General features: G+C 42.5%; 1 protein-coding gene across 7 annotated transcripts in view; it reads left to right on the forward strand.

Moving 5' to 3' along the window:
* Positions 1 to 255: 255 nt before the first annotated feature.
* The window catches only part of Aig1 (androgen induced 1), a 224156-nt gene continuing 199018 nt past the window's right edge, over positions 256 to 25393 (forward strand). The window contains exon 1 of one of the 7 annotated variants that reach the window (XR_013045086.1): positions 256 to 587. Coding sequence is in view for 5 of the 7 variants with exons in the window: in XM_042262259.2 (XP_042118193.1) it covers positions 447 to 587 (141 nt within the window). In the remaining 2 variants the exon portion in view is untranslated. The remainder of the gene's footprint in view (positions 588 to 25393) is intronic. The other 6 variants (XM_042262259.2, XM_076552725.1, XR_013045085.1 and 3 more) reach the window with 6 other exon arrangements.

Genomic DNA, 25393 nt, shown 5'->3' on the forward strand with positions numbered 1-25393 from the left:
CTGGAAGGGCGGCTGTGTGTGGCTTTACACGCACTGACCCCAGCGGGTGCGGTGGCAGCGTGCATCTCCCGGACCACCTTGGATGCTGCCCCCGGGATGCTGATCTTCCTTCGCCCGGGCAGTGCTCCCCGCTAGGCAGCCCCGCAGCAGACTTCGAGGACCGCCTAGGGGGCGCCCGGCCCGGGCCGCGAACGCAGCTGCAGAATGACGCAGATGACGCCAGAGATGACACCAGGCCGCCAGCCCGCGTCGGCCGCACTCCCGCCCCGCCCGCGCAGGTCGCCGGTGCGCTCGCTCGCAGCCGCGTCCGTCCCCGGGGACGCGCCCCGCCTCCTGCGCTCCGCCCCTCGCCGCGCCGCGCCCCGGTTCCCACGGCGCCCGGCAAGGCGAACCAACCAGCCCGCCCGCCCAGCAAGCAGCCCCGCCGGGCCAGGCCGCGCGCGAACATGGCGCTTGTCCCCTGCCAGGTGCTGCGGGTGGCCATCCTGCTGTCCTATTGCTCCATTCTGTGCAACTACAAGGCCATCGAAATGCCCTCCCATCAGACCTACGGGGGGAGCTGGAAGTTCCTGACCTTCATTGATCTGGTAAGGCCATAGGCTATTTCAACCCCCCCACATCCAGCCTGCACCGCCCCCCCCCCGTGTGTGTGTGTGTGTGTGTGTGTGTGTGTGTGTGTATGTGTGTGTGTGTGACACACAAGCACCAGCGTGTGCGTGCTGTGGCTGGGCTCCCACAAAGGCCTGGATGTCCCTCTCACCTTTACCTGGTAGGTAAGGGAGGTTAAAAAGATGGGAGGACACAGCCAAATGGGCACAGCTCTGCCTCTAAGAAGTGACATGGGAAGCCACCAAAAGCGTCTGTCAGCCTTGGTCATGAGTGTCCTCAGGTTCATTCTCCACCGAAGTGCTTTCCAGAGCTACCTGCCACGGTAAACTTGCAGTCCTTATGCAGGAAATGGAGTATTGTCTGGTTTCTTGGAGCATGGCTTAGAAGCCCCCGAACCCCTCCGACAGAGAGAGAGAAATCACACAATAAAACCTTTGCACGCGCTTTTCTGCCCATGGTCAACAATTTGTTTCTAACCTTTCCACTAGAAACACAGAACAGTTCATGGTGGGGCTCGACCTGACCCTGCACAGAACTTCCAGTCTTCCACAGTGAAAGTTTGGAGTTTGCACAATCATCTCTTCCGCTGACACGTGATACTTTTAAACAGGTGCAGGGGACTATAATTATTATTTTAAAGTTCTCCTACTTTGGGTACTGAAAGTACTCTTGCAGATAGATAATCAGAGGGTGGACACATGTCCAGTCATGACATGAACTTCTGAGTGAAAAGTCACCAAGACCAAGTTGAAAGGTTACCCAACATGGGCAGTGTGTGGAAACAAAAGCAGTTTTAAAAACCACAGAGAAACTTATACAACCAACTCCTGGAATGCTAGGACTGTCTGAGATTATACATAAAGTTGCCACATCCACAAAGTTGGCACGGATTTTGTTGACCTCCCATTGTGTCAAATTTGAACCTATTTGAAGATCTTTCCAGAGGTCAAGAATGCCTATAGAAACGTAGCTAGATTCTTTCAAAAGACTCTCTATCTGCATTATGTAAGATATACTTCCCTTTCCCCACCTGTCTTTAGGCACAAGACTGCCCAGTGTTGCCTGAGTTGGGATTTTCAACTCCTTCTGGGAATTAACTTCGCTCTGAACATATGAATTCCCTGCCAATGTTCTTGTTTTCCTACTGTTTGTCCACACGGGGAGCACATGATGGGACTTTGCTCTCAGTTTCTTGTGACTTTCAGGTGCATGGTTATGAACTGGATTGCCTTCCTGGGTGAGCTGATTGGCTAGTCAGTGGAGACTGGCTTTACCAGACATGCAGTACAGCAGATGATCTCAGAGTCAGAGTCAGGCCCTGATAGTTTTGTTCAGACGATGATCGCATAGTCAGTCAGGCCCTGATGGTTTTGTACAGCAGATGATCGCAGAGTCAGAGTCAGGCCCTGGTAGTTTCATACAGACAGACTTTTAGAGCATGTACAGGGCAGAGTCAGAGTCAGGCCCTGATAGTTTTTTTCAGACGATGATTGCATAGTCAGAGTTAGGCCCTGATAGTTTCCTACAGACAGACTTTAGAGCATGTACAGGGCACCAGGAATTGTATCTCTTCTTAAGGGTATTTGAACTTAAGTTCACGATGCTCACATGCCATTAAAAAAATATGTGCGTAGATTTTTCAGAGTCCTTTAGAGGTAAAGCCTCCTCTTGCTCCTGAGTCAGTTCTTCCCTTGAGTTGGCCCATTTGAGGACTGCCACAGATGGAGCCGTAGTTTTTATGAATTCTATGCTTTTGTCTCACATGGTTCTGGTGCAGGGAACAGAGACACAGGTGACTGGGTGGGAGAAGTAGGAATTGGGGTGCTGGTCAACCCAAGACAGGGTTTACACATTGGCATTGCTTAGGGTGAGTCAGAAAGCAAGGCTCACAAAAACCAGTCTCCCTCCCATTAACCTTCACGTGACTTGAAACAGTAGGAGAGTCAGTGTGATAGGCTGCCACCCCCTTTCTATTTTTGTATTCAATGGGTGGACTTGTTTATTTTTAATAACACTTAACTATACAGGTTTTTTTTTGTAGTCTAGTATTAAAGTAAGGTTTAAAACTTCATTTCACATCTATGTTTTAGCCCTCTGTTTATCTAGAGCCTTAATCCAATCACTCAAACTTGTCCCATTCTGTGGCTACTGATTGAAATAGAATAACTACCCTTAACCAATAGTTCCTAGGAGAAACTACTTCTAAAATATATTCCCCAAAGCAGGCAGAGTGTTATTCTTATATTAGAGGCTTAGAGTCCTTGGATCTTTGTACAGCTGTTCAAACAGCCAACCTGTCCGACCACCGTGATGGCATGAAAAAGAGAATCCTAATGAAAGTTACCATTTAATTTTACATTCGTGAGTGTGTGTGTGTGTGTGTGTGTGTGTGTGTGTGTGTGTGTGTGTGTTTAAATGACAGTGAATAAACTTTATTTCTTAGCATCTTGGGCAATTTTTTGTGATTCTAGTCAATTTTCAAAGAGGGCAGTTGACTTTCACATTTTTATTGAGAAAGTCTCATCTCTGGCCTATTGGGATTGGATTGCAGCGAAGCCTCTAACCCCGACAGCCACAGTTGGATTTTAGTTCTGTAGCGTCAGTTTCCTCAAACAGGAATCAGGAAACAAGGATTCACATATCCAGGTGCAGGCTTTGTGGTGGTGGCTATCCTGGCCTAATCCAAATCTTTCTTTGGGTAGGAGAGTCATTCTAGTAGATTCAGAGCCTGTGATCAAGAGTCAAAACACAGCTTGTTGCTACCAGTAGTCATAGATTATCCTTGCTGGAGAGTTGCATTTCTTAGTGTGGAAAGACTGTAAGAGAACTAGAGTTTTATTGGAGAATTCAGGTTAGTAAGTGGAAAACGACCACCTTGACGTGGTAGGGAGAATCATGGGACCTGAAGATTTCCACCTCTTAGAGCCTAGAATTGATGACTATGTTAAATTACCAGACAAGAGGGGAATGAAGGCTGCTTAACCACTGACCTTCTTTTTTCTGGAATATGCAGAATAATTAACTGGGCTCTATGTACGCGTCAGCCTCCTTAAAAGCAGAATGACCAAAGAGGGGAAGATTCAAAATGAGGAAGAGGAAGATATGACCTTTGAAGTAAGGGATGGAGTGGCAACATTGTCCGTTGCAAAGACGGTGCAGGAGACCTTCAGGCCAGGAAGGGGCAAGTAATTGGATTTCCCACTAGCATTTCGTGAGCATGTACAGGTTTGCTGACATCTGAGTTTTAGCTCAGTGAAACCTGTTTTGGAAAATCTGACCTCCACAGCTGTATGATAACAAGCTTATGGAGTTTAGGCCACTAAAATGTCAGTAGCCTGTCCTAGCAGCAATAGAAAAAATAATATTCCTGGCTAGAAAGCCGCTAGTGTAGAGGAATCATTCTTACAACTGAACGCAGTGATTTAGCTAGTCCTTTATGCATATTAGACCATTGTTTAATTTTGGATTGTATAGAAACATAGGATTTTACCTGCTTCATCTCGTGGAGTATTCGTATGTGTAACATCAGGCAGTGGGAAATTAAAGACCAAAGGACATGGAAAAGAGTAGGCCTTTTCTTTGCTGTGAACTCTCTCAGAAGCTATTGCTGTGTTAACACACAGAGCCAGAAGGACTACTCTTAATTGTAAACGTGCTGGGAAAAAAATTAAATAAATTGTTTGGATATCCTGTTAGTGTTATTACTGATGAATTTTCTTCAGATGATTTGGATTCCTGCCTGTATTCACTAACTGCACGGTTCTTCTTCAGCTGGCATAGTAATTATTCCCAAAGATAATTAAAACAAAGAATTAGACTAAAAGCAGCCTCAATTAAACAAAAGGCAACTCTGTTGTCTAAGCCCTCATGGTAGTGCTTGGAGCCATGGGTTCTAAGTAAGTGTCTGAATAGTGGAAATGATCTCTTTCCAAATAGTTAATGTGCATCCTTTCCTTATCCTCCCTCTCGCCAAAACATCAAAGTCAATTTTAATGTGTTTTGACTCACTCAAACATTATTTAGATGTGTGCAGTAGAATGTCTAATAATGGCAGCAGAATCCACCTCCTTGAAAACATGAACTGGATATTTATTATTGAAATTTAGTAATGATGTTGAAGTTCCTTTAAAAAAAAAAAAACTATGGTTTTGTTACTTACCATTCTGAGAGTTCTCATTTCTCAGGGTGGTGTTTTGTTCATTACTTTCATACTGACTTTTTGTTCAAGCATCAGCAGAAAGCTTTCTTTTACCTTCCATGCTCAAAGTGTGAGGTAAGATCTGCATGACCAGCTTGCTCCAGGTGCCACTCTATAACTCACATCTTTTGTTTTAGCAGTTTTTCCTTGGCTGTGACAAAGTACCCCTAAAGAAGGAATTGAAGGGACTAACAGTTTAATTTGGAGTATAGTGTAAGAGAGAAGATATAGTCCATCATGAAGAGGAAGGCATGTTGGCAGGAGTGTGAGGTAGAGAGTCACATGTCTTCTCACATCAGGAAACAGAGACTGGAGCTGGGCAGCAAGACTTCAAGGCTCACTCATTTCCTCTAAGGAGGCCTCACCTCCTGAAGTTTCTAGAACCTTCCAAAGCATGATCAATTGGTGGGGACCACGTGCTCAAACATGTGAGCCAATGGGAAACATTCCACATTCCAACCTCAATACCTCTGAGCCAGAATTCGCATTCTAATAAGATCATCCGTTGATGCCTGCTCATGTTCTAATTTGATAAATGATGTTCTGTGCCGCACTGTTTTGTATTTTAATGTGGAATGCCTGCATATATTAATTATACATACTTTCAACATATGCTTAAGGTACCTTAAACTATAATATAGTTAAAACATACAAAAAATTATAGCTTGAAAATAGAAGAGAGGAATAGGTACTATCCATCGGTAGTGGGCTAGTTATTACAATTGAAAAACATATCAGGATAATCTTCAGGGGAGCCAAGACATACAAAAAGTTACATTGTCTTATTGTCCATAGGGTTGAAATAATGGAAGCTTAACAACCTACCAGGAGATGTTTCTTCCCAGCAGTGACTCTTCGAGGCTGTCACTCATATCCTCACATTTAGGACACTAGTAGCATAATAGATAATCCCCCTTTACTATTGTAGTTCAACATTCTTTTGTTTGCTTTGTTTTTGAGACAAAGTCTTGCTGTGTACCCTTAACTGGCCTTGAACTCACAGAGTTCTGTCTCTGTCTTCTTAATGCTGGGATTAAAGGCATGTGCCACCACACCCAGCTAATTAAACATTCTTAAAGTTGATGGTTTATAATTTTATGAAAGACCAAGGCAAGGTCTTATGTTTTATCTGAGTGAATGAATCAATCGAGAATCGTTCACGTTGTTGTTACCATTATCTATTCTGTTATCTGTTGCAAAAAGAATCTGAGAAAACCATAGAAGGAACCATAGAATAATAAAGGCTCTGAAACAGAAGGTCTTGGGCTGTTCAAAGAGCAGATGATCAAGCCGAGGTTCCTGGAGTATACATACTTTGCTTTAGACATGAGAACTTTTGACATGTATGAAAATGTTAAAGGCTGGCAGAGGAAAATGCCTAAGTAACTACATTTTGCATTTGAGTTGGTCTGCTGTTCGCTTACATACTTACCAAGTCCCTTCTTGACCGCAGTTCATGACTTCATCTGAAGAGGAAATAAAATATCTTGGCATTCTGTATGTTGTTATGTGACTGCGGTGTGTAGATTTGCCAGTCAAGTCCCAGGTGCCATGTGGAGGCCGCTGGGTCTTTACTACTCACTGAACAGAGTTCTTTTCTGTTTTTAATTCTTTTGGATATTAAACAGAGGATGTGACTGCCTGCTTTTCTGCAGGACACTCAAATGTGAGGGCATTTAAATGTGAGTGAACACTTGAACGATCTAATGGTTGTTTTTTGCTAATCTAGGAGGAAAATCAGGTGAATAATCCTTTGCATTTAATCTCCTCCCTCCCTCTCTCTGTCTCTGTCTCTGTCTCTCTCTCATTTGTGGGCCCCTTTTGGATTAGATATAGAACAGAAGCCTTGTTTGGTCAGGGAATGGGAAATGGGGGCTTATCTATTCACCCCTTTCCTCTTTTAGCTGAGAGTGGCAATGAGATCTTAGGAAGTCATGTGACCAAAGGTTGAGGTCACATCGCCCCCTACCCTTGCCATTCCCCCGTGTCTGGTATAACATTTAGCAAAATTGGTAACTGCTTTTGAGGGTTTTCATCTGTTTTTCTGTGTTGCCCTGAAATGTCACGTGTTTCTGTGGAGGCGCGAACAATAGTACAATTTTCCACATTGAATCAGATGTTCTTGTGTTCCAACCGAGCCTGGAAAAACCTGGCTGCGTGGGGTTCTGGAATAGCAGGGCTTTCTCTGTGCAGTCTGTGGGAGACTGTTAGAGGGTTCATTTCTCTCCTGCAGTGCTCTGAGTCCCAGTGTATGGAGAAGGCTCTGTTTGAAGATGACACACCCTTTGACAAGCGCCATTGTGGAGTGGAGCATATTCTGGGGGGCGGGGCAGAGATATGCCAGCCTTCCTCTATGGACATATTTACATTTGAGAGGCTTTTACGTCATGGGAAATATTACCTTCCCATGCAGAAAATATGTACATCTGTGACCACAAATTATTTTTTTTTACTTTAAAAAATATTAAAAAGGGGAAATATGTGTAAAATACAGAAAATCATAGGGAGGAAAGTATTTCCATCTTAATTCTCCCTAATTTCTTTACATCTCAGTGTTTTTTTTTTTTTTTTTTTTTTTTTTGGACATTTATGTGCCCACAAAAATACACAAAAACTTAGACTACAGATGTTTGTATGCATGTGTGCACATAGGTACATGTATGCCAGATTAAAAAAAAAATTATTTATGTTATTTTCAAATTACAAATGTTACTCAGATACCAGTGTTAGTATTTTAATATTTGCTGTCAATCATATGTATATTATTGTAAACACAAGATCAGTATCTGCACATGTTTTCTATAATTTTTCTTTAATTTTTTTTTCATTTTATGTACCAACCACAGTTCCCACTCCCTCCCCTTCTTGTTCCTCCTCACTTCACCCCTGTCCACTCAGAGAGGGTAAGGCCTCCCTTGGGGGGGTCAACAGAGTCTGGCATACCAGTTTCAGGCAGGACCTCCCCACTGTGTCAAGGCTGTGCAAGGCATCCCACCACAGGAAATGGAATTTTGTAATTATTATCATGACTATCTAAAACACAACTTCGGTTTTTTTTAGCTCTTAGGAGTCAAATGCTCCCCTGAATTGTAGCTACAGATTTGCTTTTCGGTGTTATTTGTGCTCTTTTCCTATAGTCTGACCTTTTCCTAGAAAACAAAAGAGAAGCCCTGCTGTATGTTTTTGATTCTATTTTTTTTTTTATCGATTTACCATAATGAATTTCAAATTCATGAATGCTGCCTGGTATCAATAGTGTGTTCCATGTTGTTAAATGTACCACAATTTGTCAATCTTATTTAACCTATTTTTATTAGTGTGTGTGTGTGTGTGTGTGTGTGTTTGTGTGTGTGTGTGTGCATGTGCTATGACATATATGTACTGGCTAGTGGACAACCTTGTGGTGTTCTCTTGTTCCGTCTTTATGTGGGTTCCACAGACTGAACTTAGGACACCAGGCTTGCACCCTTAGGTTTCAAGAACCTTTACCCTCTGAGCTGTCTCTCAGGACAGTTTGTCTTTTTTTTTTTTTTTTTTTTTGACACATGGAATTGCACTTGAGCCTTGCAAGTTTGCAGTGACAAAGGAAAGTCCTGCTGTTGACATTTGTGTGCCAGTTTCTGTGTGAACGTAAGTTTTCCCCCGTAGAAGGTGTGTACTCGAGTGCCATGGCACCGTCACTGTAACCACACATTCAACTGGACATGAGAGCACCACAGTGAGTTCCTGAATGGCTGCACCTTGTTGCAGAGACTCTAGCATATCCTTTTCAGTATGTGGAGGTCTCTTCTATTTTATCTGTTTATCAACAACTGTAAGAAACACAGAAGGATCCTTTGTAGTAGGCTATACCCAATGCTCCCCAGTGATAACATCTTTCACCCAAGAGACTGATTCTGAAACATCTAAGGTCCATCCTCACAAGGACCCCTCAATGTAGCCTTTATCTTCCACTTCATCCCCGACCACTGGCAATCTTAAAATTGCTCTCTGTTGCCATAATATAAAAAAAAAATTTTAAGAATGCTATTTAAATTTCTGACTGTTTGGAATTGCCTTCTTTAGTTCAGAATAATTCTCTTGAAGCTCATACACATTGTCAGTATTTCATGCTAATGGATGTAACCAAGCTTGTTTAACCATTCACACATTAAAGGACATTAGCATTGTTTCAACTCTGGACTATTATAAATAAAGGTGCTATGGATATTAATGATCAGGTTTCTTTTTGTGATCATGAGCCTTCATTTCTTTCTCATAAATGTGCAAGAGCTAATTTCTGGATGGTGTGGCATTTGCAATGATAGGTTTTATTGTTCGTTTGTTAATTTTACCCTTTTTACTCAAATAATCTTCTTCTTCTTCTTCTTCTTCTTCTTCTTCTTCTTCTTCTTCTTCTTCTTCTTCTTCTTCTTCTTCTTTTCTTCCTCTTCCTCCTGTTTCTCTTCCTCTTCCTTCTCCTTCTTCTTTTTCCCTGAGACAGGGTCTCACTATGTAGCTCTGGTTGTCTGGGAACTCACGATGTAGACCAGGCTGGCCTTGAACCGACAGAGTTCTGCCTGCCTTTGCCTCCCAAATGCTGGGGAAATTTTCATCCATTATTTCTTCAGATATTTTTTCTGCACCTCTTCATTCATTTCTTTCTCTTGGACTCTGGCCTTTTTTTTTGTTGTGTTACAGTTTAATAAGTTGTCACCTTTTTTCAGTTTTTTTTGGGGGGTTGCATAATTTAGCTTCAGAGTCACTGATTCGTCTATCACCCATTTTCTTCTACTGAACACATCCATTTAGTTTTTTAAAAAAATGAATATTGTCTTATTTAGGATTTCTATTGCTGTGATAAAATACCCTGACCAAAACCAACTTGGGTAGGAAAGGGTTTATTTTACCTTACAACTCTCAGGTCATACTCTGACAGGGAGAGAAGTCAGGGAAGGAACTTAGGATAGGATCCTGGGAGCACGAATTGAAGTGGAAGACATTGCAGAACACTGTTTACTGGCTTGTGCCTCACGGTTTGCTCAGCCTGGTTTCTTATATCATCCAAGACCCAGGGGTGGTACTGCTCACAGTGAGCTGGGCCTTCTCCCGTGTACTGGCTGGTTTTGTTTGCCAACTTGACAGAAGCTACAGTCATCAGAGAGGAAGGAGCCCCAGCTGAGGAAATGCTTCCATAAGATCCAGCTGTAAGGCATTTTCTCAATTAGTGATCAATGGGGGAGGACCCAGCCTATGGGGCTGGTGGTCCCTGGTTCTCTGAGAAAGCAGACTGAGGAAGCCAGGGAAAGCAAGCCAGTAAGCAGCTCCCCCTCCATAGCCTCTGCATCTGCTCCTGCCTCCAGGATCTAACCCTGCTTGAGTTCCTATCCTGACTTCCTCCAATGATGGACTATGGTCTGGAAGTGTAAGCCAAATAAACCCTTTCCTCCCCAACTTACTTTTTCATTATAGTGTTTGGTTGCAGCCATAGAAACCCTAAGACACCACATCAGTCATTAATCAAGAGAGTGCCCTACAGATTTGCCTCTGGGCAGTCTGGATTGGAGGCATTTTTGCATTGTAGCTCCCCTTCTCAGATAACTCAAGGTTGTGTCAAGTTGACAATAAACTCATCCAGAACAGATAATGTATGTTTTAGATATGAAATGACCATCTGGTTCCTTTTTACAGTTGCTGTTGCCTGGAAATACATTTCTACTTGTCATCCATTTCAACAGTGTTCACATTGACCTTAAAGAACAGTTCCCAAGAATTGCCTTATTCTCCTTGCCTTGTTATTCCAATGTCTGAACCAACTTTGATTTAGTGTCTGTTGATTTAAATGTGTGTGTGTGTTGTTGTTGTTTTTCTGTGTATTTGTGTACATCAAGGTTTTTGGTTTTAATACCCTGACCTTTTAAAAAATTATTTGTGTGAGATTCTGGGCCGTTTCAAAGTTGTATGGAAATGTTCATTCATTGGTTTGTTTTAGCAAACCAAATCATCCTGTTTGGGTTCCAGTTTCATATTCTGTCTCATGGAGGCTTTTGGTGTCCATAGAATTTCCAATGTGGAAATTCTCTCTGCTTTAGGAGGCTGACAGGCTCTTGCACTACTCAGGTTAGCCTGGACCTGAACACTGACTTAGGTGTTTTTTTTCCTGTTTCGAAGCCACCACTCCGTGTCTCTGGGTCTTCTCTGTTCGTATCTGGGAGTGATCTCAGTCCTTCTGCACTTGCGTCCTCACATTCTTCAGCCTTTCCTTCCAGACACATCCATCATGTGCTCTGTGTCATGCTCCCCCTGTCTCAGAGGATGGAGTCTTCTTGACTTTTTGCCTCCCATGCTGTCATGCAGTGCACACAACTGGGGTGTGCCTTCATAGTGAAAAAGCAAGACATAAAATACACCCTCTCTCATAACCTACCGTGTGGCTGATTTTCTTGGGACAAATTCTTTTTTCCACTGTATTAGTACAGAGTAAAGGTTTTTACTGGATGTGGTGATGAGGAAGGGGAGTAGATAGTTATGCTGAAGTGGGGAGGGAGCAGAGAGGTGGACTCCTCATTTCTAGGGCACAGATGTCTCGCTAGTCCTCTCGCTGAGGAGAAGTGTTTCCTGGGAGTTTCTGCTGTCCGTGCTTGCTGTATAGTTACTGGAGTCAGCCTGCCCTCAGCTCACAGCTGGGGAACAGAGGGGACTTACAAGGCCTTGGAGCTCATCTTGTGCTCCTTATTCATAGCCGTGTTAGTGTCCAATCTCCCTGCCATTGTGCAGTTTCCAAACTTCTCTGAGAGCTGATTTTCGTGTTCTGTTCAGTTTTTAGTGATTGCTTGGAATGACAGGTCACAGCAGCTTTCTCTATTTGGACTGGCTTCAGAAGTAACCTGCATATGGTTTTAATACCTGGTTCTTAAGCCAAATGTTTTGTAAACATTTCCCCATGCCATTATACATTTAAATAAGTACATATTCCTTCATGTGGGTGTGTCTACTGATTGTCCTAGCAAATGTATGAATAGATGAATCTTATGCACATCTGTGATTATTGCCTTGGGATGAATTCTTCGACACAGACTAGCAATACTGAGTCATTAAGAGGGTGCCGTAACTTTGGATGACTTCGCAATCCTTCCAATACCAGAGCAAAGGTTTGTCTACATCCCTGTTAGGCCTCTAGAGTAGAGTATCTACATTCCAAATGCCAACAATCACTCAAGGCGCGTCAGCCTCGCTGTTTCCTGTCCAGGCACTCACTGCAGACCTCTCACCACATAGCTCATAAATGTAAGTGACTAGCTGTCTTTGACTCCCGAGTTTATAAAATACAGGGCTATTAGCTCCATTTGGTTTGGGGCTCATAAATACGTGAGCCAAACATAAATCTTCATGTCCTGAGCCTAATTAGTAGAGAAGCAACATGGCTGAAGAGATTAGAATGGCTCTCTCTGTGTGTATGGCCACCATGTGTCTGCTTGTGCATTCCGTTCAACTTCCATTACAGTTGTGTTTAGCACACTCGTGAGTGATTTATGAGGTCCAATTTGAAAAAGTTGGCTCTTTGACCTGAGGAGTCTGATGAAAGTATCTTTGCTGTACCATGACACATCCCTTTTCTGGAATACTCTTGCACATCCTTGCTCTTGTTAGAAAGCGTCCAAGGAGTGGAGACGTGGCCCAGTCCATAAAGAACTTGATGCACAAACACGAGGGCCTGAGTTTCAGCCCCCAGAACTCACTTAAAAGAGACAGGCATGGTGGTGATGACTGGTATCTCAGCGCTGGAGAGGCAGACATGGGCCGATACCCCTTGGCTCCCTGGCTAGCCAATCTAAATTGATCGGTGAGCCTCAGGCCAATTGGAGAACGCATCTCAAAAACTAGAGAGATGGCTAATGAAGAATGACAGATGGCACCCAAAGTTGACCTCCAGCCTCCATGTGCTCAAGCACCCCCTCCCACCTCACCCCCACATACATGTAGATATTCTTTTCAAAACACTATGGCATATTCCTTGGTCAAGCAGATCCCTTCTATATCTGCACAGGATTTTTGCAACACGACAAGTTAAGTAATTTGAACAAGTGTAGTTAAGGAAATATTCCCCTGTGTAGACAGGGCATAGAGTTTATCAGACAGCATAACCCTTGCAAGCTAGAAATTGGGGGCAGGTTACCACTGCTAGACATGCAGCAGCAACCTGTGTGTTCACCCATGGCGTTGGGTCCCTTTAGGAATTGAGTGAGGACAGCAAAGGCCCTGGGGTGCTTTGAAGAGAAATGCCCCCCATCGGCTCAGGTATTTGAATATTTGGTCTCCTGTTGGTGGCACTGGAGATTATGGAGTCTTTAGTTGGCAGGACCTTGCTGGAGGGAAGTACATCACTGGGGCTGGGAGTGAACTTGGAAGGTTTATAGCCCCGCCTCCACTTCCTGTTTTCTCTCTCTCTCTCTGCTTTTGTATGTGTGATGAAATATTGCTATGCTTTCTGCTCCTGCTGCCCAACCTTCTCCATCCATTATGGACTTTATCCCTCTGGAACTGTAAGTCACAAGGAACCCTTTCTTCCTAAAGACGCTTTGGTCGTGGTATTATGTCACAGTGACAGAAAAGTCGCTAGTACAAGCCCGACTTTCTGTTCCCTCCTCTGTGCAGTCTCCTGTCGGTGTTCCTCCCTGGGTAAGCCTGGAGGAAAGCCGGAGGAGAGCGAGCTTCCTGAGGCTGCTCAGTCAGTGACATCTATCAGTAAGTACAGGAAAGCATCCTGAATTCAGATCTCCTACCACGGATATTTTCAGAGGTTGCTGGCTAACTTAGAGCTCACTGGGTGCTCTGAAAGAGCATGTCTGTTTCACCAGCCATTTCTTTAAAGCTGAATATAAATGGATAATGGTAAACATGACCTCTCAGCATTTATGCCACCAATTTATTGGAGCAATTAATGTATTTTATATGAGCCCATTAATATTAGTGATACTATGTGTCTATCATATTATATAGCATAAGAGATGAGCGAGTCAGAGTGAGGTTCAGTATTGGCTTTTCCATCTATCAACTCTCTGGTCTGGACAAATTCCCTCCTGTAGGACCAAATGCTTCTGTTTCATTTGTTTGTCTGTGTCACTTATGGAAGAATAATAATAATACCCATCATATAGGGTTGTTGCGAGTATTAAATGAGATAATGTCGGCTAAGTTGCATAACCTAACTGTGTAATTCAGTGCTTTCTAGTATATCATCCTGATTGTTATTTATGTGGTCAGGCACAAGAGCCAAGAGTTGCAATGACTGTGGTCATTTCAGGACTAATATTAGAGACTAATAGTATAACTAAGGTAATATTGAGGAAAGGTAGAGAGATTAAATGCACAGGCTCTCTAGTAAGGTATCTTAGATCAGTGGGTATAGATATGGGTAGATATACACGCACATTTAAAAATTACATATATAAAGGAAAGTAGGAAGGGTAAATGGAGATTGGATCTGATTAAGAAACATTGTATGCATACATAAAAATTTCAAAGAATAAATAAAAAATACGATTTAAAAACAAAAAGCATGATTTGCGGGTTTGAATAACAAGGAGGAAGAAAAGTTAAAGAAGTTTGTATTATTGTCGTCGTCACACAGGAGATTTAGCCTTCAAACCCCACGACATGAGTTCCATTCAGGTTTCACTTTTGTCCAGTACCAGAGAGCCAAGCTGATTAGGGCAGTAGGTAGATGCTAGGAGTTAACTGTTGATGAGTAGTTTCTTAATGACTTCCATGTCTTTGAAAACTAATATCAAAAGAGAAAAGTGTGTCTTTCAATTCAGATATTGTTGTCTACTAGATATGGCAACAGCCAACATACGTGTTCATGGGAGCTGTAACTCAGTTGTTTTATTCTTATTTATTGTTTTTAATTGGAGACCAGCCACACATGATAATTTTTCTTTGGGTATATTGATTTTTTCACATAATATCAAGATTTAAATGAATAGTTTGACTGTGACCTTATTGGAACCAATTTCTGTTTCCCCTACAAAGCCATTATGTTATGACATAATTTGATATATTAAAAGTGTCCTTAGTTAGAACATGAAGTTGGGTAGGTAGGGAGGTGGGGAGGATCTTGGAGGAGTTGAGGGAGGGGAAAAACTTGTTCAAAATATATTGTATGAAAAAGTGTATGTTGTGCATGTGCATGCATGCTTTGAGACAGGGTCTAACTATGTAGTTCTGGCTGGTCTGGAGCTCACTGTGTGGACCAAGCTGTCCTCACATTCACAGAGATCCTCCTGCCTCTGCCTCATCTTTAATCCTCTGGTGGGATTAAAGGTGTGTACCACCATGCCTGGTGGGAAAAAAAATTAGTTAAAAAAAAAAAAGTGCCCTATTATCCTAAAACACAAATAGAAATGTAACGTACTATGGTGATGTTTTATCTGTGTACTCCAATAAAGTTTATCTGAGGATCAGAGGAAAAAGCCGGCCACTAAAGTAAACATAGAGGTCAGGCAATGGTAGAACATGCCTTTAATCCTATCACTTGGAAGGCAGAGATCCATCTGGATCTCCGTGAGTTCAAGGCCACAATGGGAACAGAGCCAGGCATTGTGGAACATACCTTTAATCCCAGCACTAACCATAAAGGTCTGGAGGTCTGTACAGACAGACAGGAAGTGACAGAGATGGGCAGGAAGAGGAAGTGATGTAACTGGGCAGAGAGAGGAAATGAGATGGCAGAACAGAAAGGCATATAGGCGTGGGTATACAGGAAGTAGCGCTCTTTGGCTGAGGACTCCAAGTGGTGAGACATGGCTGGCTTCTTTCTGTTTTTCTGATCTCTTGGTTTTAACCCCAATATCTGGCTCCTGGTTTTTTATTAATGAGACCGTTGACCAATTCGTATTACAGTGTACTATTTCAGAAGCTGTAGACCACAAAGGAAAGGTGAGATTTCTTCTGTCAGGAGCATACCTCCCAGATAAACTCCTTGGCTTTTTGGTCTCCTTGTCATCTGTCTCCCTCCACCATTCACAATTTTGTATGTACTGTTTCCTCATTATCTGATACAATGCATGTAGCCCACATTCTAACTTTCTAAGTACATGCTAGCATATCTTTAAGCACTCATTCTTTTCAATCCTCAGTCTTTCCTACTTGGGAGATCAGTACTCTTGTGTGAACTCTACTTCTCCTCTAGTCATGGCTATCCAAGCAGCACAACCATATTAAAGAAAGTCACAGGAGGATTCTTCTTGGTGTGGCTGGGCAGTTATGACTACAGATCTCAAGTGGTGCACAACATGCTTCTAGGCAGAATGCTTTTCACCAATTTTCTCAGTCCTAGACTCTTGGGCATCTATCTCTCCTCTTCCCCATGTGCTTAGTTCCCCAGATAACTGTATTTATTTATCTATTTATTTAAGGATTTCATACATGAGTACAATGTATTTGCACCATTCACACACTTTCTGTAATTTCTCCGATGTCTCCCCAATTCCTTTTTGAGTTCAAGACCCCCCTCCTCTCTCTCCCTCTCTCTCTCTCTCTCTCTCTCTCTCTCTCTCTCTCTCTATATATATATATATATATATATATATACACATATATATACATACATACATATATATATGTGTGTGTGTTATGTATGTATGTGTGTGTTATGTATGTATATATTTGCATTTGTATTTATCCCTTATTTCTTACAGTTAGTGTTACCCTTATTTGCATATGTTTAGAGTTGACTACTTCGGATTAGGGTCTTGTCCTTGGATAAACTAACCAGCCAGTCATCCAGGCAACCAACCAACCAACCAACCAAGAAACCTGGTTCTCCCTTCCTTAGCAATCACTCACTGCCTGTAGCTCTTCATCTAAGCACGAGGCTTTCTGAAAATTTCCTGCATCGATGTTGGTGTGTGGACTAGTGTGATCTTGGAAGGTTTCTTGTAGGCAGCCATATTGTCAAGACCTCATGGGGGCAACATCCCTGTCTTCTCCATAAGAAACTAGCACACAGCAGGCGCCCTGGTCCTCTGGCTCTTCCAATCTTTCTCTTTACTCTTTGATGGCGTTTCCTTGAGCCTTAGGTGTAGGGGTTGTGTTATAGATGTTCTGTTTGGGGATAGGCTGTCACTTAATGACACCCAGATAACAATTTTAAGTCAGTGACCACAATGATTGTGTTCTTGTCTCGGTGAAAGAATAAAATCAATCAGAAGGAACGTGCATGTCTGCCACTCACCAATCTGTCCTCTTATCTTTACTTGAAGCTGTCTATCGACCCCTCCTTTCACGATGCTCAGCTTGCCTATGAACACACTCGACTTCAAAACCTCTTGCCTTCTGAATATTGCATGACACAGATATCTCTTTTCCCTTCCCTGTGGTACAGTTTTCCACTTTGACTCTCCCGTTTCCATCAGCATACAAACAAGCTGTGCCATCTGTCATCTTAAACACAACAAAATAAAATTTGTTTTTCATCTTGAATTGCCGAATTCCACCCAGTTTCTCTGGGTGTGTTTTCAGCAAAACTTGAAAGCTAAAATTGGAACTCCGGGTTTCAGCTTCTTCTTCCCCCATTATCTGTTAAAAAACACCCCATTCCAAGGAATCAGCTCTAATGAAGGCCACTCCTGACCACCAGATCAGCTAATAGTATGGCATTGCTGAGTCCTTGTGTAACTTAAGCTCCCAGAAATGTTTGGGTCAGTTGGTCACCTTCTTGCAGCACTACCACAGAACTGACCTCTGGGGATCCCTGTTGTTTTGGGTACTGTCTCACCACTGTGGCAGTTTCCTGTTCTATTCCTCCCGATTGTATTCTCTTCCTCTTCTTCATCCTCAGTGTTGAATTCCCCAGGAATTATTCCTAGAAGTCCTGCCTTTCCAGACCACATTCATGCCTCAGGGAGCTCATTTTATATCCTGGCTTGAAAGGCTCCCTCAGTGATGACGGTCCTCCAAAGTGAAACTTGGTGCCCCCATCTCTCCTAAGCCTCTGCTCCTCTGTACGGCTGTCTTCTTTTAAAATTTATACTAAAACAAGTTCTTGACTTCTTCCCCAAACCATGTCTCCCTCATTGTTCTTCATCTAAATGGATACCACCAGTGTCCGAGACTTTGTTATGCAGCCCTGTCCTTAATGTCTAATTGAATTTTCATTAGCATCTTTATTTCCCCTAGTGGCAATCTTATCTTTAAAACTGCACTAAAATTATAAACACCCCAGCAAATAATATACAGCTCTTAAACATTTTAATTCAGTCAGATAGCTACTAGATAATGGAAAATGATCCGGTCATTTTTGGGAAATGACCCAAGATTAGAGAGAAATCTTCATGTATAAGCCGAAGCACATGATTTTTAAAAATGTCCAAGTTATCTTGGAGATATTTTGGTGAATTTTTTTTTTGATTAATAAAAATTCACTTTTCTTTTTAAGTTATCATTTAGGAGCAAGATCCACATATATTTTTTATTCCACTTTAATATGGGCACATCTCGTTTTGACTGAGTGTTTAGTGGTGAATATTAGCAGTTCTTTTTAACTTACTTCTAGTCCTGCAAAGCCCCCGACAGTGTTCCGGCTAGAAAAGGTGATAGATGAGCATGTTTCTCCCTCTGCAGAACAGAAGCTGGCCATGCTCACCTCCTGAATTCCTGGTTTCTGTCTCCAATTGCCTGCACATTATAAGCAAGAGGGGGATTGAAAAATATTTAATCATAGATTAACGGATGAAACAGTGTGTGGCACATACATAAATTATTTTACACACACACACACACACACACACATACACATCTTTCCTTCTTGGCCAATCTTTTTGCTTCCTGCTTGAAGTCTCTACCACCCTAAGATTTAATCCTCTTTAAAATATTATGTACCCTAAACTAAATATTGTGTTCTTCGGTTTTACTTGATGAGGGCCTTCATAAAAGTGGTCTCATTATGAAGTCTTTCTTTCCCCAAACAGAAATAGCATGTTTCAGCAGGGTAAAGTTGACATCACAATGGCTCATTGTGTTGCTGTTTACGCGCTTATGTTTTTTATTGCCTTCGGTACCATGTAATTTGGACTTGCGACTGATTAGCCAATTAGGAGTTGGAAGGAGGGGATGTAAATGTTACCGTCTAACTGACAGAGTGATTTATTAGAAGCGTGTATTTGTGGAATGTCACCTGCTTTGTTGCTTGGGAGGCCTGGTGCCAAACCTAAACATGAGTGTCAGGGGCCGACCTGTGCCCAGCTGTTTAAGGAAACCCAGGCGCAGCTGACTCCCAGTCAAGTAGAGCGAGTTTGTTTGCCGGTGGTATCCGATGACTGGAAAGTACACTTAGGGTGACTAAAACCGTCTCACACGTGAATGTAACCCGCGGCCTCTGCTGCGTGTGCCGTTACTTCCTTCTCGTCCTTGCCACTGTTTCCTGTTCCTCCCCATTGCCAGTTGTATGTCTCGGCCTCAGCTTCCCAAGAAGAGACCTTCACTGCCCTCTTTGGAAACTCTGAACAGTTTTTTCCACTGGCCTTGTGTTTGTCTTGATTTCAGAGAAGGTAGGAGTTTTTTCATTAAAAAATGATAAAAAAAAAAACCCTCTATATTTTGTATTAATGTGATTTACATAGACAGTGCTGACAACTAGTGTTTTGAAGGAAAGAGGAAAATTTTATTATTATTATTTTAATTTTTTTTCTTTTTAAAAAAATTTTTTATTTTATAATTTAATTTAATTTTACATATCAGTCACGGAGTCCCCTGTCCTCCCCCTTCCCGCCCCCCTTATTTTAATTTTTTAATTGAAAATAGATTCTTCTCTCATACAATACAACCATGGTTTACCCTCTTTCTGTTCCTTCAGCTCCCTGCCACCTCCCCTCTCCCCACAACCCTGCTTCCCCCTCCATCTCCCAACAGAAAAGAGCAGGCCTCTAAGAGACAGTGACCAAACACGACAAAACAAAATGCGACAAGACAAGGCAAAAGCCCTCACAGGGAGGCTGGGCAAGGCAACTCAAGAGAAGGAAAAGAGTCCCAAGAGCAGGAGAAAGAGTCAGAGACACACCCACTCCCACAGTTAGGAGTCCCACAAAAACCCCCGGCGAACAGCCATAACACATATGCAGATGACCCGCGGGCCCTGTGCTTGCCCCCTCAGTCTCTGTGAGCCCATCTGAACCCTACTTAGTTGAAACAGGGGGTCATCTTCTCGTGTCCTTCATCCCTCTGACTCCTACGAATTTTCTGCCCCATCTTCCATGGATTTCCTGAGCTCCAAGGGGAAGGACCCGAAGGAGATCTCCAATTTAGGCTCTCTCTCTCTCTCTGCATGTCTGGCTGTGGGTCTCCACACCTGCTCCCATCTGCTACTGGAGGAAGCCTCTCTGATGACGACTGACACAAGGCACCAACCAATCTGTTTGGTTGTCTGGCAGTGGAAAAATAAGAATTTGATTTGACTGTAAGTTTCATCTAGAACATTAAAAAATAAGATGTTCAAAACTTTCTACTTTGAAAAGGGCCCCAAGAATGTTCACATCTACCATTATTGTCTTTATTTTGAAGGGAAGTTATACTAGGCCAGGCATATACTTTGTATTCCCCCAAAACTGAGGGGGAATGTCAGACCCCAACACTTGAGAACTAGCCCTGGAGTTTAGTACAAGGAGCATAGAGCATTACAAATGATTAAAGCAACCCACTTAATAATGGTTACTGAGCCTAATTAACTCACGTCAGGAGCTGTGCAGTGAAGTGTGCATCCATCCATTCTGCATTTGTCCTGCTGAAGGATATGGATGCATTTGCAAGCATACTGTTTTGACACTGAGAGGTAATGTATAGCGTTGACGACTGTAGATGTGATAAATATAGACGTGTTCGAATGTGCTGCTGAACAACTGTTTCCTGATATCTTCTGACCCTGGATCTACTGAAGGATCCTTCCCTGAACTCTTCCCTGAGAAGCTAGGTTCAGGCTATAGACAGAATTCTTATTGGTGACAAGTCCTGGTGAAAAGTCCTTGACCCATCAGAACACCTTGCTTCCATTTTCTGCTCTGATTATAAAGAATTAGCATGCGTCTGGCTATGATGGGAATGACGGAAAGAGGATTCTGTTTGGGTTTGAATCACACACAGAGGGGCTACCCTGAGACACATGCAAACCAGCATGGAGGTGAGGGTTAGTTTAAATCCCTTGCTGAGGCTCCTGCTCACTTCCTGTCTAGTCACCCTTCACGGATGTTTGCAGGTGATCATTCTGTGGGAAAAAGGATGGTGATAAAACAGTAGAAAGTTTGGAAAGTGACATTGCTCATGGCCCATAATATAAAAGCCCTTCATTGCCAACACCTTCACCAGTGTGAACGAGGAACGGTAGCCTTTCTTCATTCTGATATCCTGTAAAGGAGGAGTTTTTTCCAAGAGGGTGCCTCTTCCCATTCTGAGATCCCATCTGTGGTGGACAGTGGCCCGTTGTCTCAGCTGAGCAGAATACAGGGAGTATGATCAAATAAGGCTAATACAAGTGCTGAGTGGTGAATTCAAACTTAAGAAAGCCAGATAAAGGAAAGAGCAGAAAAGAACAGGCTGGGTGGTGGCTAGGGTAAGGTACTGAGGCAGTGCCAGGGGCAAGGGGTGGACCCTGTGTGGTGCTGGGGGTTGCGGGGGCTTCAGGAAGAACATGGGGGAGGTGAACAGATCTAGCACAAGCCTTCCAAGAACATCATGCTGTGTCTTATAGTGTTACTTGCATCTGATAAGGTTTTTGCACCCTGATAAGCTTCTCTGCTGATGCAACAATCCAAATCAGACCAAGTCAGACTGAATTAGAAAAGCCCGGGTTTAATGGGTAAAGAGTTCCCGGGTGATCCTCTGCCCCCCCCTCCCCCGAATGTGTCTCTTTTCTGGAATGCAGCTTAAATACCCTATGGGGGCAGTCTTGAGCCTCTCTCGGGGAGGACCTGTGTTTGACAGGCTTGGAAGGGGTGGGTTTGGGGAAAGAGATGGGGGAGGGTAGTTGAGGTGGATCTTCCACCAGAACAGCATCCATCAGCCTCCATATTTGTCTAGGAGTGTGATAGCTGGGATGCTGTTACCAAGCTGACTATAAACACTCAAAATGTAGGTTTTATTGAGAAAATGGTATCCCATGGTATCCCACAATTCCAGAGAAAGTGTCTGTCAGCAAAGTGCTGTCAGCGAACTAGTGATGCAAGGGAAGGGTCACTTTGTGGAGGTCACGTGTCCTGGTTCTGTTTCTGTTGCTGTGGTAAAAACACCATGACCAAAGCCACTCATAAAACAAAGCATATGTTTGGGGCTCCCAGTTAGAGTCCATGAACATCATGCCAGGGAGCATGGCAGCAGGCAAGCGGGAATGGTGCTGGAGCAGTCCCTGAGAACTCACATCCTAAGACCACAATCATGAAACAGAGGGAGCTAAGTGGGAAGGGCCTAGACTCTTAAAACTGCAAAGCCCACCCTAGTGACACATCTTCTCCAACAAGGCCAAATGGACTCTAACAAGGCCACACCTCCTCGTCCTTTCCAAACAGCTCCACCAAATAGGGAGCAAGTATTCAAACATATAGGGACCACTCTCACTAAATCAACACAGGGAATATTAAGGTCTGGGTCTGGGCCTAGTCAGGCCACACCCACCTGCAGCAGCCTCTTTCTTATTGAAGGCAATAGTAAAACAAAACAAACAAACAAAACAGAACAAAACAAAACCACAGCAGATAAGAACAGCAGCAGCAACAACAAAAATACCACTGGCCTGACCCAGAAAGCTCAGCACTTACTTGCTTGAATTTTAACAGTCATTCCAGGAAATGGAAAATAAAAAAAAGGACAAGACCTGACTGGAGACACAGAGAGGTAAGAGATGACTTAGATAGATATAGGGAAGAGGGAGAAAATTCCCGATTGGAGGAGAAAGGGCTGTATTCTTGAATAGCATCCGGGGCCTATGAGTTAGAAAGTCATTTGGAGGTTTGGAGGTACCTGGAATATTCTTTCTCTTGATAACTCAGAAATACCACACATTCCAGTTTCTGTGGTTCTCTATGTTTCATCTAATAGAGGGAACATTCTCCCGTTAAATTCTTGGTCAGCCAAATCTTTGACACACGGCACAGTGTTCCATGAAAGCTCATCTGAACTCATTTGCTGGATCACTGACTTTTACTTCAGTTACGTGATGTGCTCAAATGAAAGCTCAATGCAGAGTTGCACCTCTCTGTAGCTGGAAATTTTTCTGTGTCCCATTAGCTCAGGCCTGCCAGTGACTACCTCCTATACTTAAACTATAACAAAAACCATTTTTGTTAATCTATATGTTGCCATGTGTTCTGTGGCTTTACCTGTGTGCAACATAAAGAACAATGTCACCCATCATTTTCCCTTTTCTTTCTATTTAAAAGGAAGTTTTAACTTCAACATAGTAAAATTACATAGAACAAAACAGCTATCAAGCAAGAATTATAGTTATAGTATCTAGTCTATTTATATTTGCCAAAATTAAAGAAAATATTCTATCGATCTTATTTGTGGGTCTAATGTTTCATATCTAATTTATCTTTTATCATAATGCTGTGAATGTGTAGCTCTGATTGGTTGATAAATGAAATGCTGATTGGCCAGTAGCCGGGTAGGAATTATAGGCGGGATAAGCAGACAAGTAGAATTCTGGGAAGAGGAAGGCTGAGTCAGGAGACACCAGCCTGCCGTTCAAGGAACAGCATGTAATGGCACACAGGTAAAGCCACGATACATGTGGCAACATCTAGATTAACAGAAATGGGCTGAGTTTAAGTATAAGAGCTAGTCAGTGGTAGGTCTGAGCTAATGGCTGAGCAGTAATTTATTTATCAACCAATCAGAGCAACATATATTCACAGCATACAGAAAGACATCCACAGCACCTCTCAGTTGCATGTAAGTAAAGGACATATTCAGGGTGCAGGGAAGACTGTCCCTGTGAGGTCACAGATGTAGGAATCCTTCACTTGCTGTAGAAACAGTCTGCAACTAAGTGTGGGTTAGAGATAGTAGACTCAAATCTATTTAAAACATATTCCTTTCTTTTTTCACTCCCTCAAATGGGAAGATAAAGCTTTTCCTTAAGATGTCTTATTTGCAATGTATCAAGTAAGAAAAACATCTCACCATGGTGGTCACATGTTTGTGGTGTCTGCTTGATAGCACAGTGAAGGAGACAGAAGGCCCGGCTTTGCCTTTTCCCTCACCTAGTCTCTTGGTTCTAGGGACAGACATGAAAGGAATTTTCAGCTCAGAGAATTCCCCCTTCACTTCAGCTGGGATGAAACTGAGAATCTGGCTCTGGGGTATGAGATTACATTTCTATCTCTAGATAATGTTGTTAACCCTTGTCTCCACTGGCTTCAAACAGACTCATGTATATGAATACTCAAATGTATTCAACTTTCTAGGATACTCATTGTTAGAAATGCCATTTAAACTCCAAATCTGTAGGTATGTTAATGTGGAAAACCAAGATTTGTAATTGGCTTTGTATTATTGTGCTCCTTTATTCATCTCTGTATATCAAAGCCTCACAGACATCCTGAGAAGTACTCATATCTTCCAGAGACAGCCCAACAAGTGACGTCATTGGCACCTCATCAACATGCCAAATCTGAAGCTGTTCTATGTCCTCTAGGGCTCTTTAGTCTGTCAAAGACAATCACTGTTCTGACCTCATCACTAGGTCAGCACTAATATCGTGGAATCCTGTGGTTTGTATGGTGTTTTCCCTAGGCTGTTTGCTTAGAACCTGTCTGTGGGGTTTATTGGATGGATGCTTGTGTAGGCATTTGCTCTTATCACTGCTATTGGAGGTCCTTTTGGTGTGTTTTAGAATGGCTTTCCATTCTATTTCTGATGAATTTTTGAGTTAATTTCAATTCTGAATATTCTGAATAATGCTTCTGTGAACATATGCATGTGTGTGTGTATACACATATGTATGGGTACTAATGTGTAGGAATAGCATTGGCGAGTGAGAAAGACCTGAGTAGATATTGCCAGATGATTTTCCCAAGCAGCTTTAACAATGTCTGTTTCTCATGGCAGTGTTTAGAAGCTCCAGTTAGTCTGCATTTTCTGTAACATTTGGGGGCATTTTTTTAAAAAAAAAATTACTTAAAAAAACAGCTATACAAAACATTCCAGCTACCATGAGAAGTCTTCAGTAATATTTTATTATAGTTTTAATTTGAATTTGTCTGATCACTTAAATTGTTAAACATTTTGATTTGCTTCATGGCCCCTTGAGTAGCCTGTTCTGTGAAATGCCTATTGAACCCTTTGTCCATTAAAATAAAGTTGAGTGATTTCACTTTTAGTTTCTGGTTTGTAGAAAGCTACTTCTAAGTAAAGGATGTGAACCCTTTTCAGATACATACAGTGGTTTATTCCCTCACATCTGGAAATTACCCCATATGTGCACTATAGTGTGTGTGTGGGGGGCACATGTTTGCTCATGGATGTGTGGGCCGAGGTTAATCTCGGATATCATTCCTCAGGTGCCACCACTTTGTTTTTGAGGCACAGTCTCTCTCTGACCTAGGATTTGCTGTTTAGGTT

This window comes from Peromyscus maniculatus, chromosome 16 (genome assembly GCF_049852395.1).
Source record: "Peromyscus maniculatus bairdii isolate BWxNUB_F1_BW_parent chromosome 16, HU_Pman_BW_mat_3.1, whole genome shotgun sequence".
NCBI classification, from domain to species: Eukaryota; Metazoa; Chordata; class Mammalia; order Rodentia; family Cricetidae; genus Peromyscus; species Peromyscus maniculatus.